At 47.1% G+C, this 12,359-nt stretch overlaps 1 protein-coding gene across 7 annotated transcripts in view; it reads left to right on the forward strand.

Annotated features, from left to right (window-relative positions):
- VPS13B (vacuolar protein sorting 13 homolog B) overlaps window positions 1-12,359 on the forward strand; it is a 3,421,660-nt gene that overhangs the window by 2,887,791 nt on the left and 521,510 nt on the right. For all 7 annotated transcript variants that reach the window (XM_069621427.1, XM_069621422.1, XM_069621424.1 and 4 more), the window contains 2 exons: window positions 1,023-1,225; window positions 1,901-2,108. In XM_069621427.1, the coding sequence (XP_069477528.1) occupies window positions 1,023-1,225; window positions 1,901-2,108 (411 nt within the window). The remainder of the gene's footprint in view (window positions 1-1,022; window positions 1,226-1,900; window positions 2,109-12,359) is intronic.

Here is a 12,359-nt window from a genome sequence, read left to right on the forward strand (position 1 = left end):
TCATTCAACTAGCTAACTGCTCTGGTTACACTTGGATTGGTGTATCGACTTTGAATGTTAATTTGCCAACGTACATAGGCCTTTCTGGGTTCTGGTGAGACGATGGCCCAGTGATAACTTGGTGGCTGACCCTAAACCAAACACACATGTATTTTCAGAACACGTTCACCTAGAGAATTGGGGTTTCCATACAATCTTGCTTTGCTCTTAACTTACAACCCTTTGCCAATAAAAGAGAGCCCAAGCTTAGAAGTGGTAGAGCCCCTTGAACATCCATTTATTCCCACCCTCCCCTGTGTGTCGATTTGCCCTGCTCCACTTCTGGGCGCTTTGCCTTGACCTGCTTGCTCAACCGCTTCTACCAACAGGTGAACAAATGGCCTTTTTTACTCTTTCAGCCACACAACCTCTTCCCTGGAAACAACTCCTGACTGGCTAGCAAGGGGCGGCTCTCATAAGGCTATATTTTATATATGTTTTGAAATGTTTCTGCGGTCTGTAGCAGTGGCTGAATCCAAGTGACTTTGAACAGACGTTAAATAAGTAATAGTCAATAAAGAATGCTTGGTTGTGTCAGCGCTTTCTCAGAGACGTGCAAGCCTGGGGGGCAATTGAGCCTTTTGAGTGTGCTACCTATATAGTCATTAGTGAAATCATCAGGATTTTTTAAATAATTATTGTGTACATTTTGCATTTCTTATTCTGGGTTATTGTTTCTCGTAGCTCTGCTAAACTGGACTATTGTCGAGCTCGTTCCTAATAGAAAAAAGAATGGACATATTCCATGCTCAGTAAATATTCATAATTTGATTTTGCTAACATTTTGCACTATCAAATTCCACGTGAAGCTTATTTTTGTAGTTGGCTTTTTCCGTCGATAAATAAAAAAGAGACATCTATGTAAATGTACAAAAACAGTTCTAAACCAACCAAATACTGCATATACAAATAAACAAACAGAAATGTTCTCACGGCACAAGTGTCTACCACACCTTCAATGTTTGTTTCATTCATTTCTGCAGGTGTCATTCATAATGCATCTTTTGTTCTTGACCTAAATGACTTTGTCTTGAAAACATGCCTCAAAGATCGAAGCAGAGTGGTGGTCGGCCCTGTCTGCAGTAGTGTCCACCTAGAAGCAAAGTGGTGCAAACACAGTGGAAGCCCCGGTCCTCAGTGTGACCTTCCGAAAGTACTGGTGGACGTGCGCGGAGGCCTGATGCAGGTACTTCAGGAAATTGCTTCAATGAAATGTAATTATTTGTGTACATTTAAGTACCCCTTCCTCAAACTCCTGGTGCTCACATTTCGGTGAAAGCCTAGTTACAGCACACAAATCCCTTCCATCTCGAACAAATTACAGTTTCTATATAGAGTGTCGTGTTGGGTATATATCATGTCATTGGGTTTTATATACTCCATGCTGCTGCCATGTGTATGGTCTCTTTGCTGTGTAGTTGGTCCTCATATTTATTATTGAATTCTGAATACTGGGAGCACAAACTTGGAACCAGCTTGATAAAGTAATGTCCTGGTTCTGCAACGATTGTATATTTGGTGGTAGGTGCACTAACATTTGTATTCCCCGGCAGAGCGGGGATAAGAAGAAAGCATGGCTTCTCATGGATGGAAGAGATAGGTGGAGGAGGAACACTAGAGAGAGAAATATACATTGATGTGCTCTGCTTTGTGTGTGTCTCGCTCTCTCTCCCTGTTAAGTCAAGCTAGTACTCCTTCTTCATATACAACTCATAACCCAGTTCTTCGATACTGGTCGCCCTAACCCAGTTTCAGTAATTCTTTCCAAAATACAAGCTAATAAATAAATTGGTGTCTGGTACAAGTCATACATGTGTACTCATATTTCTAAAGGTGTATGTATGTTCCATTGCCTCCTTAGGTATTCTGGGGTCAAGAACACTTGAACTGTTTGTCTCTCCTGCAAGAACTTCTTCAAAAGTACATGAAGAAAGAGGGACAGACTGAAGCCCTAGTTTCCGACCGTCCATTCCAACCTGTGTCCCCTATGGCACAGTTTCAATCTTTCAAAATGGAACATAGTTCGGATGACCTGAGAACTGGCCTCTTCCAGTACATACAAGATGCAGGTAGACTTGAGATTTCTTTAATGTTTGTGCTAAAATGTGATTCTTTCAACATAATCCCAACAGCTATCAGCACATGTCAGTATGAGGTTCCAAAGGCACATGCTGATCAGCACCTCATTGTAATTTTGAAGGTGAACTAGTTTTCATGAGACCCTTTTGTTTGTTTGTTTTATTATTTATAATGCGCAAGCTTACCCAAGGGTATCAGTGCGCAGCCTTTACAAGAAATTGCGAAGCTTGGTTACAGGTCATAGGGTATACAAAGAGAACAGTAAGTTACACCAAAATTATATACATAGCAACAATGAGGTACATGGATATTATGTACATATATACATGTGGGCACACGTGGTTGCATTGTGTGTGGGTAGCATGAGAAGGGGACAGCCTGGCCTTGGAGTATCTTTGACGGCCTACGTTTCCAGCCATGAAACTACCTTAGATCGGAAGTTCTGGGGCGAGTCTACTCTGAGATTAGGTGGTAAGGAGTTCCACAGTTTGGCTGCTTTCACTGGGAAGGTGTTGCCCTCTATGGTAGCACGTTTAAAGTTAGGGACAGAGAGGCAGTCTTTGTAGGCAATTCTGGTGGGTCTCAAGGAGGAATGTCCATGGAATCTATTGATCAGGTAAATGGGGGCAGCGTTATTAAGGGATTTGTGAGTGAGCGATGCAGTTTTTAAGAGAATTTTGTTGTTGATGGAGAGCCAGTTGTTCTGTTGACTAAGTCCTGAGATGTGGTCTCTTCTGGAGATGCCCAAGGCTGCTCTGAGAGCATTATTTTGAAGAGTTTGTAGTTTGCTAGTGGTAGCCTTGGAGGATCCCAGGTAGAGGGCGTTACAATAGTCCAGACGGGACAGCATGAGGGCTCTAGCGAGGGTAAGGCAGCTGGTGTCAGATAGGAATGGTTTAGCTGTGCAGATTAATTTACACGTATAGGCCGTGGATGAAGCCAGGGAGCTCACCTGTCTTCTGAAGGAGAGATTGGAGTCCAGGTAGAAGCCTAAGGTTTTGACCTCTTGCCTGGATGATGATGTACACCCTATTTAACAAGGCCAAATCCTTTACATGATCTCCAGAAAGCGGAAGGAGGATCTGGGTATCATCTGCATAGTTAGTGTAGGTGATACCGAGATGATCCAAATTATCGAAAAGGGGCTTGGTAAATATATTGTACAATGTGGGGGAGACACAGGAGCCCTGTGGGACGCCACAAGTGATTGGTATGGGGTCTGCCTCCGCGGTAGGTGAGAAGACCCTCATGGTTCTGCCGTTGAGAAAAGAGGTGATCCAAGTGATGGCCTCAGTAGAGAAATGAGCTGATGTGTGAAGGTGTGTGCAAAGGACAGAATGATCAACCAGGTCGAAAGCTGCAGACAGATCGAGGAGGAGGAGTAGGGCAGCTTGGCCGTTGCCTCTAAGCGTATTGATCTGAACTTTCAAGTCAATGAGAGCAGTTTCATTCCCATGTTGAGGGCGGAATCCTGATTTTCTGGAGCCTAGTAGATGGTGTTCTTCCAGGTACTTCTGGATTTGTACATAGGCAACCTTATCCAGGATTTTTAGTCGAAAGGGAACGGTCATTATAGGTCTGTAATTCGTGGGTGTGGCTGGGTCAAGTGTGGTTTTTTTTAATAGTGGAAGTACCCAGGATTGTTTCAAATTGGTGGAGATGGAGCCAGTGGTGAAGGAGACATTAATTAGTTTCGTGATGAAGGGGGAGAGGTCTCTGGCGGCATCCTTGATGAGCTGTGCTGGGCACAGGTCTCCCTGACAGTTGGAAGGTTTTAGAGACAGGATGATTTTTTCTACTTCGGGAATCTCGACTTTAGAGAAGTTGAAGCGAGTAAGGTCTTGAAGCATGGGCTTATCTGGTGGTTTTGAGGGGAGAGTTGTCATGATCACTGCTTCCAAGGAGCCAGGACCAGCCCAACGTCCTTGGAAGCAGGCCCCTAACCCTAATCCTAAGCACCAGCCGGTCCCCACGGGGACCTTTTGGACCATGTCCTGGCGCCGGTGGCACCAGGCTCATCAGAATCATCGGTCCCGGCACTGGAAGCGCCGGGCTCATAATATGTGTGCAGATGCTTGGGTGGACTTACCTGCAGCAGACCATGCTGCTTACTTACCAGCCTCTTAGAAGTCCTCTGTGAACAGGGACTACTTTCTTACCTGGGTGGGGCAAGCTCCACTCCCTGGATTCAGCACTGGAAAGCTTCTGGAACTGGAACTCTTTTCTTACCTAGGCGGGGCCGTGGAGGAAGACGCCTCATCACTCCAAGGCTATTTAAACCACACCCGATAGACGAAACGTGCTTCGCGTTATTCTGCATCTGCAGCAGAACGCTCACCGAGTCTGTTCCAGCCTTTCTTCTTACGATCCCGAATCTGCAAGAGTCATACTCACCATTCCTGCATCCTGAATCTGCAAGAAGCATACTCACCATTCCTGCATCCAGTCGACAGCAGCACCTGCAGAGACAAGAAACAGCAGGTTAGCAAGGCAGCCTTATCTCGCAGTTCTACTCACCTGATCCATCGGCTGCGGTCATTTTCGGCACGCTGCACCTCCGCCTGCGAAGACAAAAGCATTGTCACTACTTACCGGCACTCCGTGAATTCTGGATTTCTTCACACTGCATCGCCGCCTGCGGAGATAAAAGCATTGTATCTACTTACGGACATTCCGCGGACTCCGGCGCTGCAAACCAACTTCTGAAAGACAAAAGAAGAGACATTAGACAGGTATTTACTTACGCCCATCGCGCTCTTTGCAATAGAACGCCTGCTCTTCAGCACGAACTACGCTGGAAGGAAAAGACAGTTAGAGCGCTTGGTTTTACTCACGCATTTCCAGGCGCTTCACTCCATCTTCCTCAAGAGTCCTGCAAGACAAAAGGGAGAAAAGCATTATACGAAGTCCTGTTCAATGTTAATGTGCCTTGCACCTAAAGACTATAAAGACTAAAAAGGTGTCTGGAAACTCACCGCTCGTGCAGTTAACGACGGTAACGGCCTTCTGAGTCCAAGAGGCCTATGTTTCACCAGTGAAGGAACTGGCAACAGCGCCCTGCACCAGACGCAGATGGAGAGCCCAGCATTCACCTATCTAAGGTGAGCACGTTGACCTGGGGGCTCTACGGAGAGGGACAGAGAGGAAGAGGGACATTGAACAACCCAGACCATTAACCCCCATATTCTTTCACCTGCAGAAACCTCACCCTACGAGTTCGACACACAGTGCGAAGAGTTTCGACCCCAGAAGCCCATCGGGTTCTGCACATCACCTTTCGAGTCACAGACACCTTCCTGCCAAGATCAGCGCCTCCGTGGGAATCAGGTGAGCGTTACAGAACGCGAAGCCCACCGCAAAACTCCTACCCAGGCGTAATGGAAACCTCAGACACTGATCACTTAGCCCAGTTGCTCGGGGAATTAAGAGCAGAAGTACATGCAGCTCGTCAGGAAACAAGCTCTCTAAGAAGAGAACTGATAATTTCCAAGGAGCGAACAGAGGACCTCGCTAGGCAATTGCTACAAACGCAGGCAGGACAGACACCCCTGCCCGCTCCAGGAGGAAGCTATCCTTCTGCATCATCTGTAAATCCAGTGCAAATCAATCTACCTGGTAATGTGCCCTTGGCTCCGCCCGAACGTTTTTCTGGTGACCCAAAGAAATTTGCAGTGTTCCTCAACCAGTGCCGCTTACATTTCTTATGTCGACCAGCTGCATTCCCAACAGACCAGACCAAAGTGGCTTTCGTGCTTTCTTATCTCAGTGGCAGCGCCGCAGATTGGTCGATCCCTTTAGTCACCCAGGATGATCCGGTTTTACATGATTTCCAGGCCTTCCAGTCCAGCATGGAGAAACTGTTTGCAAGACATGCAGAAGGGCAGGCCTTGGACAATGAACTTCTTTCATTACGACAGGGTAATCAAGACCTCTTGACCTATATAGCCTCATTCAACAGACTCATAGTGGAAACTCAATGGCCCGAGGATAAGAGAATAACGCTTTTCTACAGAGGCCTGCGTGGAGAGCTCAAGGATGCGTTAGCTCAAGTTGTGGTCCCTCCACAAGAATGTTCGGACTATATTGACTTAGTCGTCCAATTGGACCACAGATTACAGAACAGGAAGGCTGATCGTTCTAAATTTGATACCCGAGTGTTTTCTAAACCACAGACTTCTACTAAGGGAGCTGACACTGTGGAACCCATGCAAATAGGGGGGATGAAAGGTCCTTTAACCCAAAAGGAGCGGGAAAGAAGAAGACAGCTGCAATTATGCCTCTATTGCGGGAACTCGGGGCACTTTCTTCGAGACTGTCCAGTGAAACCAGCTAAGAAGGCTGTAGGAGCCGCAGATTCCAGTACCTCAAGTTCCGAGCAGGGAAACGACCTAGCCCGGCAAGTGTAGAGGTCCTCTTGCCGAGCGTTAAGGTCTGTACCGTGACCTCGCATTTCGTGGTGCCCATGGTCCTCATTAATCCTGCACGTCCGGATTGTTTGCATGCAATTGAAGCTTACATCGACAGCGGAGCAATCGGCAATTATGTGGACCGTGAAATGGCATCAAGGATGAATCTACCCCTTGTCCCTAAGGCAGTAAAAGACATCATTACTACAGTGGATGGCACGGAGATAGCCTCCGGACCAGTAATGCACGCCACCCAAGAAGTGGCGCTAGTGAGCCAAGATGGACACCGGGAGAAAATCGTGTTCGATGTGATCAAGGCCCCTCAGTTCCAGATCATTCTGGGAATCCCTTGGTTAGAGAAGCACAATCCTCAGATCAACTGGCGAGCAAAGACGGTTCAGTTTCAAGAATGTTTAACCACTTGTTATCCTCGACCTGAAGTTTCAGTGGCGGCGATCTCTTCAGAGGTTCCCACATTGCCTCCCGACTACCAAGAATTCCAAGATGTCTTTTGGAAGGATCAAGCTAACACCCTGCCTCCTCATAGGTCTTACGACTGTCAAATAGACCTGATGCCCGGAACAACTCCTCCTTGCAGTAGGATTTATGCCCTCACCAAGCCAGAGAATCTTCACCTCAGGCAATATCTGGACCAATACCTAGCTAACGGGTTTATCCATCCTTCTAAATCTCCAGCTTCCTCGGCTTTGTTCTTCGTTCCGAAAAAGGAAGGAGACCTTAGAACTTGTTTAGATTACCGCGCCCTGAATCAAATCACCGTTAAAAACAGATACCCGTTACCTTTGATCCCTGAACTCCTGGACCAAGTCAAAGAAGCATGCATATATACAAAGTTGGATCTCAGAGGAGCCTACCACTTGGTACGAATAAAAGAAGGCGATGAGTGGAAGACGGCCTTTCGCACCAAGTATGGGCTATTCGAATATCAAGTGATGCCCTTTGGACTTTGTAACGCTCCTGCCGCTTTCCAGTATTTTATGAACGATGTCCTTAGAGAACTCATAGATGTGTGTGTTGTTGTCTACATTGATGACATCCTTGTCTATTCATCATCTGAAGAGGAACATCAGAAACACGTTAAAAAGGTTCTCGAGAGACTGCGTCAACATAACCTTTTTGCCAAGCTTGAAAAATGCGTTTTCAACATAACTGAAGTTGAGTTCTTGGGATTCATATTGTCACCTAATGGGGTTCATATGGATTCAAAGAAGGTCGATGCAATCATCAAGTGGCCATCACCAACCTCGGTAAAAGGAGTTCAAAGCATGTTAGGCTTCGCTAACCTTTACCGCAGATTCATTCCTGAATTCTCTCGGATAGTCCAGCCCATCACCGCTCTGTTAAAGAAGAACAAACGTTTTGAATGGTCTACAGAAGCAGAACAAGCTTTTCAGGACTTAAAAGCTAAATTCATTTCTGCTCCTGTTCTAAAACATCCTCGCCCAGAACTCTCCTACATCGTGGAAACGGATGCTTCTAGTCTTGCTATGGGGGCAGTGTTATCACAAAGAGATCCGGTCACACACCAATTACATCCAGTAGCCTTTTGGTCCCGCAAATTCTCAGCTTCCGAGATCAACTATTCAATTACAGACAAGGAACCTTTAGCTATCAGATCGGCCTTTAAAGCCTGGCGGCATTATCTTTTGGGAGCCAGACACACAGTCACCGTAATCACTGATCACCGCAATCTACAATATCTGAAGACGGCCAAAGCTCAGTCTTCCAGACAGCTTCGTTGGGCTCTGTTTCTGGCTGAGTTTGACTTTATAATTACTTATCGACCCGGCAGTAAAAACGGAAAAGCAGATGCCCTCTCTCGGATGGGAGTTGATGAACATTTGACCAATCCAGAACCAATACCCATAATCCCAGAACTGTAACGCTCACCTGATTCTCGCAGAGGCGCCGGTCTTGACTGGGCGACTACCGTATCTTCAAAAGTGATGTGTAGCACCCGGTTGGCTCTTTGGGCTGGACCTCTGTGCACTGTATGCCTGACTCGAAGAGTAAGATGTCTGCAGATAGAAAATATGGGATTAATGACCTGGGGTTATTGGGGTGTCCCTATCTCTTTCCTTTTCTCCTCTCCTGTAGAACCCCAAAGGTTAACGCTCTCACCTTAGGTAAGTGAACGCCGAGCTCTCCATCTGCCTCGGGGCAGGGTGCTGTAACCAGTTTCTTCACTGGATAAGGGGAGCAGGCCTCTTGACTTCAGAGGACTGCTGTCTGTCGTTTACTTCACGAACGGTGAGTTCCGAGTATTTCAAATGTCTTTAAAAGTCTTTTGTGATGCTGTGTCTTATTTTGCAGGGTTCCGGCGATGGCGGTTGACTGGCTGAAGTGAGTTGAGGATGGACCCGTATGCGGAATAGAAGCGCCTGGAAGCGCGTAAGTAAGCGCTTGTTGCTTGCTTCACGATGCGCACTAACTGTCCTTTTATTTTGGAGGTACCAGTTCGGAGCTGCTGAAGGATGCCGGAATGCCCACAGAGTTCGGCGTGGATGGAGTAATGGCACGTGAGTATTTAACGTTACCCAATGTCTTTAAACGCACCTTCTTTTGTCTTTCAGATGCGGGAGGCAGCGCCGAAGGCCTCCGGAGCGTGCGAAGAGTTGGTAAGCTTTTGTCTTTCAGATGCCGGAATGCAGTGCGATGACCTCCGGAGCGTGTGAACAGTAGGTAAGCCTTTGTCTTTCAGATGCAGGAATGCTGCGCGAGGCGTTGATGACAGCCGATGGACCAGGTCAGAGATGCGCTGTCACTGAAGACCGTAGTGCTAACCTGTTCTTTCTTGTCTTTATAGATGTTGCTGAAGACTGGATTCAGGATGGTAAGCCTTTTTCCTTTAGGCCCAGGATCAGATGCAGAAGACACGATGAGCGTTCTGCTGCAGAGGATGCAGAATAACGCAAAGCAATATTCATCCATCGGGTGTGGTTTAAATAGTCTCCTGTAGTGCTTAGGTGTCTCCTTCCACAGCCTCGCCTAGAAGAAAAAGAGTTCCTGCTTTCCAGAAGAGTTCCAGTGTTCTGAACCTAGGGAGTGGCTCCTGCCCCACCCAACAGGAAAAGTAGTCCCAAACAGAAGAGGATCAGAGGCTCAACTGGCAGGTAAGTAAGCAGCATGGTCTGCTGCAGGTATGTCCACCCACGCATTATGAGCCCGGCGCTTCCAGCGCTGGGACTGGGCATATTTATGAGCCTAGTGCCACTGGCGCCAGGACAGGGTCCAAAAGGTCCCAATTGGGACTGATTGGCACTCGGAACCTGGGTTATGGGTCTGCTTCCAAGGGAGTTGGGTAAGTCCTGACCTTTTGGAAGCAGAGATCATGACAAGAACAAAGGCTTTTGGGGTTGGTCAACGCTCAATCCTTTGAAGACATCAAGACTACAGTCAAGTCACTCCTAACTCCAGCCGATTTGCAGGACTGGCAATTAAAGGGAAAAGAATTCTTAGTGGATCAAGACCTACCATATTTCCAAGGGCGATTGTACTTGCCCTGTGAGAAAATACAGAAACAAGTAATTTCCTGTTATCACGACTCTCTAATGGAGGGTCATCCTGGCATTACAAAAACCATGGAAAAGATCAAGAGACATTTCTGGTGGCCATCATGGAAGAAGGATATTAGAGACTTTGTAATCTCCTGCGGTGTGTGTGCCCAGAATAAAAGCCAGAAGGAGAAACCAGCCGGCCTGTTACACCCTCTGGATATTCCTCCCTGTCCATGGCATACCCTGTCCATGGATTTCATCACGGACTTACCTCCATGCTCAGGGTATAATACCATTTTAGTAATCGTGGATCTATTCTCCAAGATGGCTCACTTCATTCCCCTGAAGGGCCTACCTTCGGCTTCGGTATTGGCTCGAGAATTCTTAGAAAACATTGTTCGGTTACACGGTTTTCCCTCTGTTTTAATCTCCGATAGGGGAAGTCAATTCATCTCCCACTTTTGGCGAAGTTGCTGTCGTCTAGCCCAAATTGATGTAAGACTTTCAACCAGTCACCATCCCCAAACTGACGGACAAATCGAGAGGACAAATCAGTCCCTAGAGCAATATCTGCGTTGCATGCTCCAACAAACTGAAAACCCTTGGAAGGATATTCTTTGGATCGCTGAATACGCTTACAACAATTCGACTCATTCTGGAACCGGGAAGACTCCCTTCTTCCTATTATACGGACATCATCCTAGAACCTCTAATCTGGATCCTCCCCAAGAATTCGAAACACCTGTTGTGGATCATTTGCACTCTGAGATTACCCGTGCTTTTAAAGAAGCCACTGCCCATCTGCAAAGAGCTAAAGCTCAAGTCAAAAAGGGAGCAGATCGACACCGTAAAGAGGCCCCTCACTACGCAGTAGGAGATCAGGTCTGGTTATCCACTAAGCACCTGCCTCTAAAAGGACCCCGCACCTTCAACCCGAGATATCTTGGACCTTACCCCATCTCTACCATAGTTAATCCGGTGGCGGTCAAATTGGAATTACCTGCGCATATGAAAATACATCCAGTATTCCATGTCTCCTTATTAAAACCAGTACAACCAGAAACCCGATTGGCTGAACTCCCAGAACCTGTTTTGGTAGACGGAGAACTCGAATTCGAAGTAAAGAACATTCTAGACTCCAAGATCTCCAAATCTAAGTTATATTATCTGGTTGATTGGAAAGGATACGGCCCCCAGGAAAGGTCTTGGGAACCCTCTGAATATGTCCACGCACCTCGTCTGGTCAAGAGATTCCATCTGAATCACCCCGACAAGCCAAAACCCCCGGAGAAGACACGCTTAGGAGGGGCCTTGAGGGGGAAGCGCCGGGCTCATAATATGTGTGCAGATGCTTGGGTGGACTTACCTGCAGCAGACCATGCTGCTTACTTACCAGCCTCTTAGAAGTCCTCTGTGAACAGGGACTACTTTCTTACCTGGGTGGGGCAAGCTCCACTCCCTGGATTCAGCACTGGAAAGCTTCTGGAACTGGAACTATTTTCTTACCTAGGCGGGGCCGTGGAGGAAGACGCCTCATCACTCCAAGGCTATTTAAACCACACACGATAGACGAAAAGTGCTTCGCGTTATTCTGCATCTGCAGCAGAACGCTCACCGAGTCTGTTCCAGCCTTTCTTCTTACGATCCCGAATCTGCAAGAGTCATACTCACCATTCCTGCATCCTGAATCTGCAAGAAGCATACTCACCATTCCTGCATCCAGTCGACAGCAGCACCTGCAGAGACAAGAAACAGCAGGTTAGCAAGGCAGCCTTATCTCGCAGTTCTACTCACCTGATCCATCGGCTGCGGTCATTTTCGGCACGCTGCACCTCCGCCTGCGAAGACAAAAGCATTGTCACTACTTACCGGCACTCCGTGAATTCTGGATTTCTTCACACTGCATCGCCGCCTGCGGAGATAAAAGCATTGTATCTACTTACGGACATTCCGCGGACTCCGGCGCTGCAAACCAACTTCTGAAAGACAAAAGAAGAGACATTAGACAGGTATTTACTTACGCCCATCGCGCTCTTCGCAATAGAACGCCTGCTCTTCAGCACGAACTACGCTGGAAGGAAAAGACAGTTAGAGCGCTTGCATTTACTCACGCATTTCCAGGCGCTTCACTCCATCTTCCTCAAGAGTCCTGCAAGACAAAAGGGAGAAAAGCATTATACGAAGTCCTGTTCAATGTTAATGTGCCTTGCACCTAAAGACTATAAAGACTAAAAAGGTGTCTGGAAACTCACCGCTCGTGCAGTTAACGACGGTAACGGTCTTCTGAGTCCAAGAGGCCTATGTTTCACCAGTGAAG

This window comes from Ambystoma mexicanum, chromosome 5q (genome assembly GCF_040938575.1).
Source record: "Ambystoma mexicanum isolate Mex_15411 chromosome 5q, UKY_AmexF1_1, whole genome shotgun sequence".
NCBI classification, from domain to species: domain Eukaryota; kingdom Metazoa; phylum Chordata; class Amphibia; order Caudata; family Ambystomatidae; genus Ambystoma; species Ambystoma mexicanum.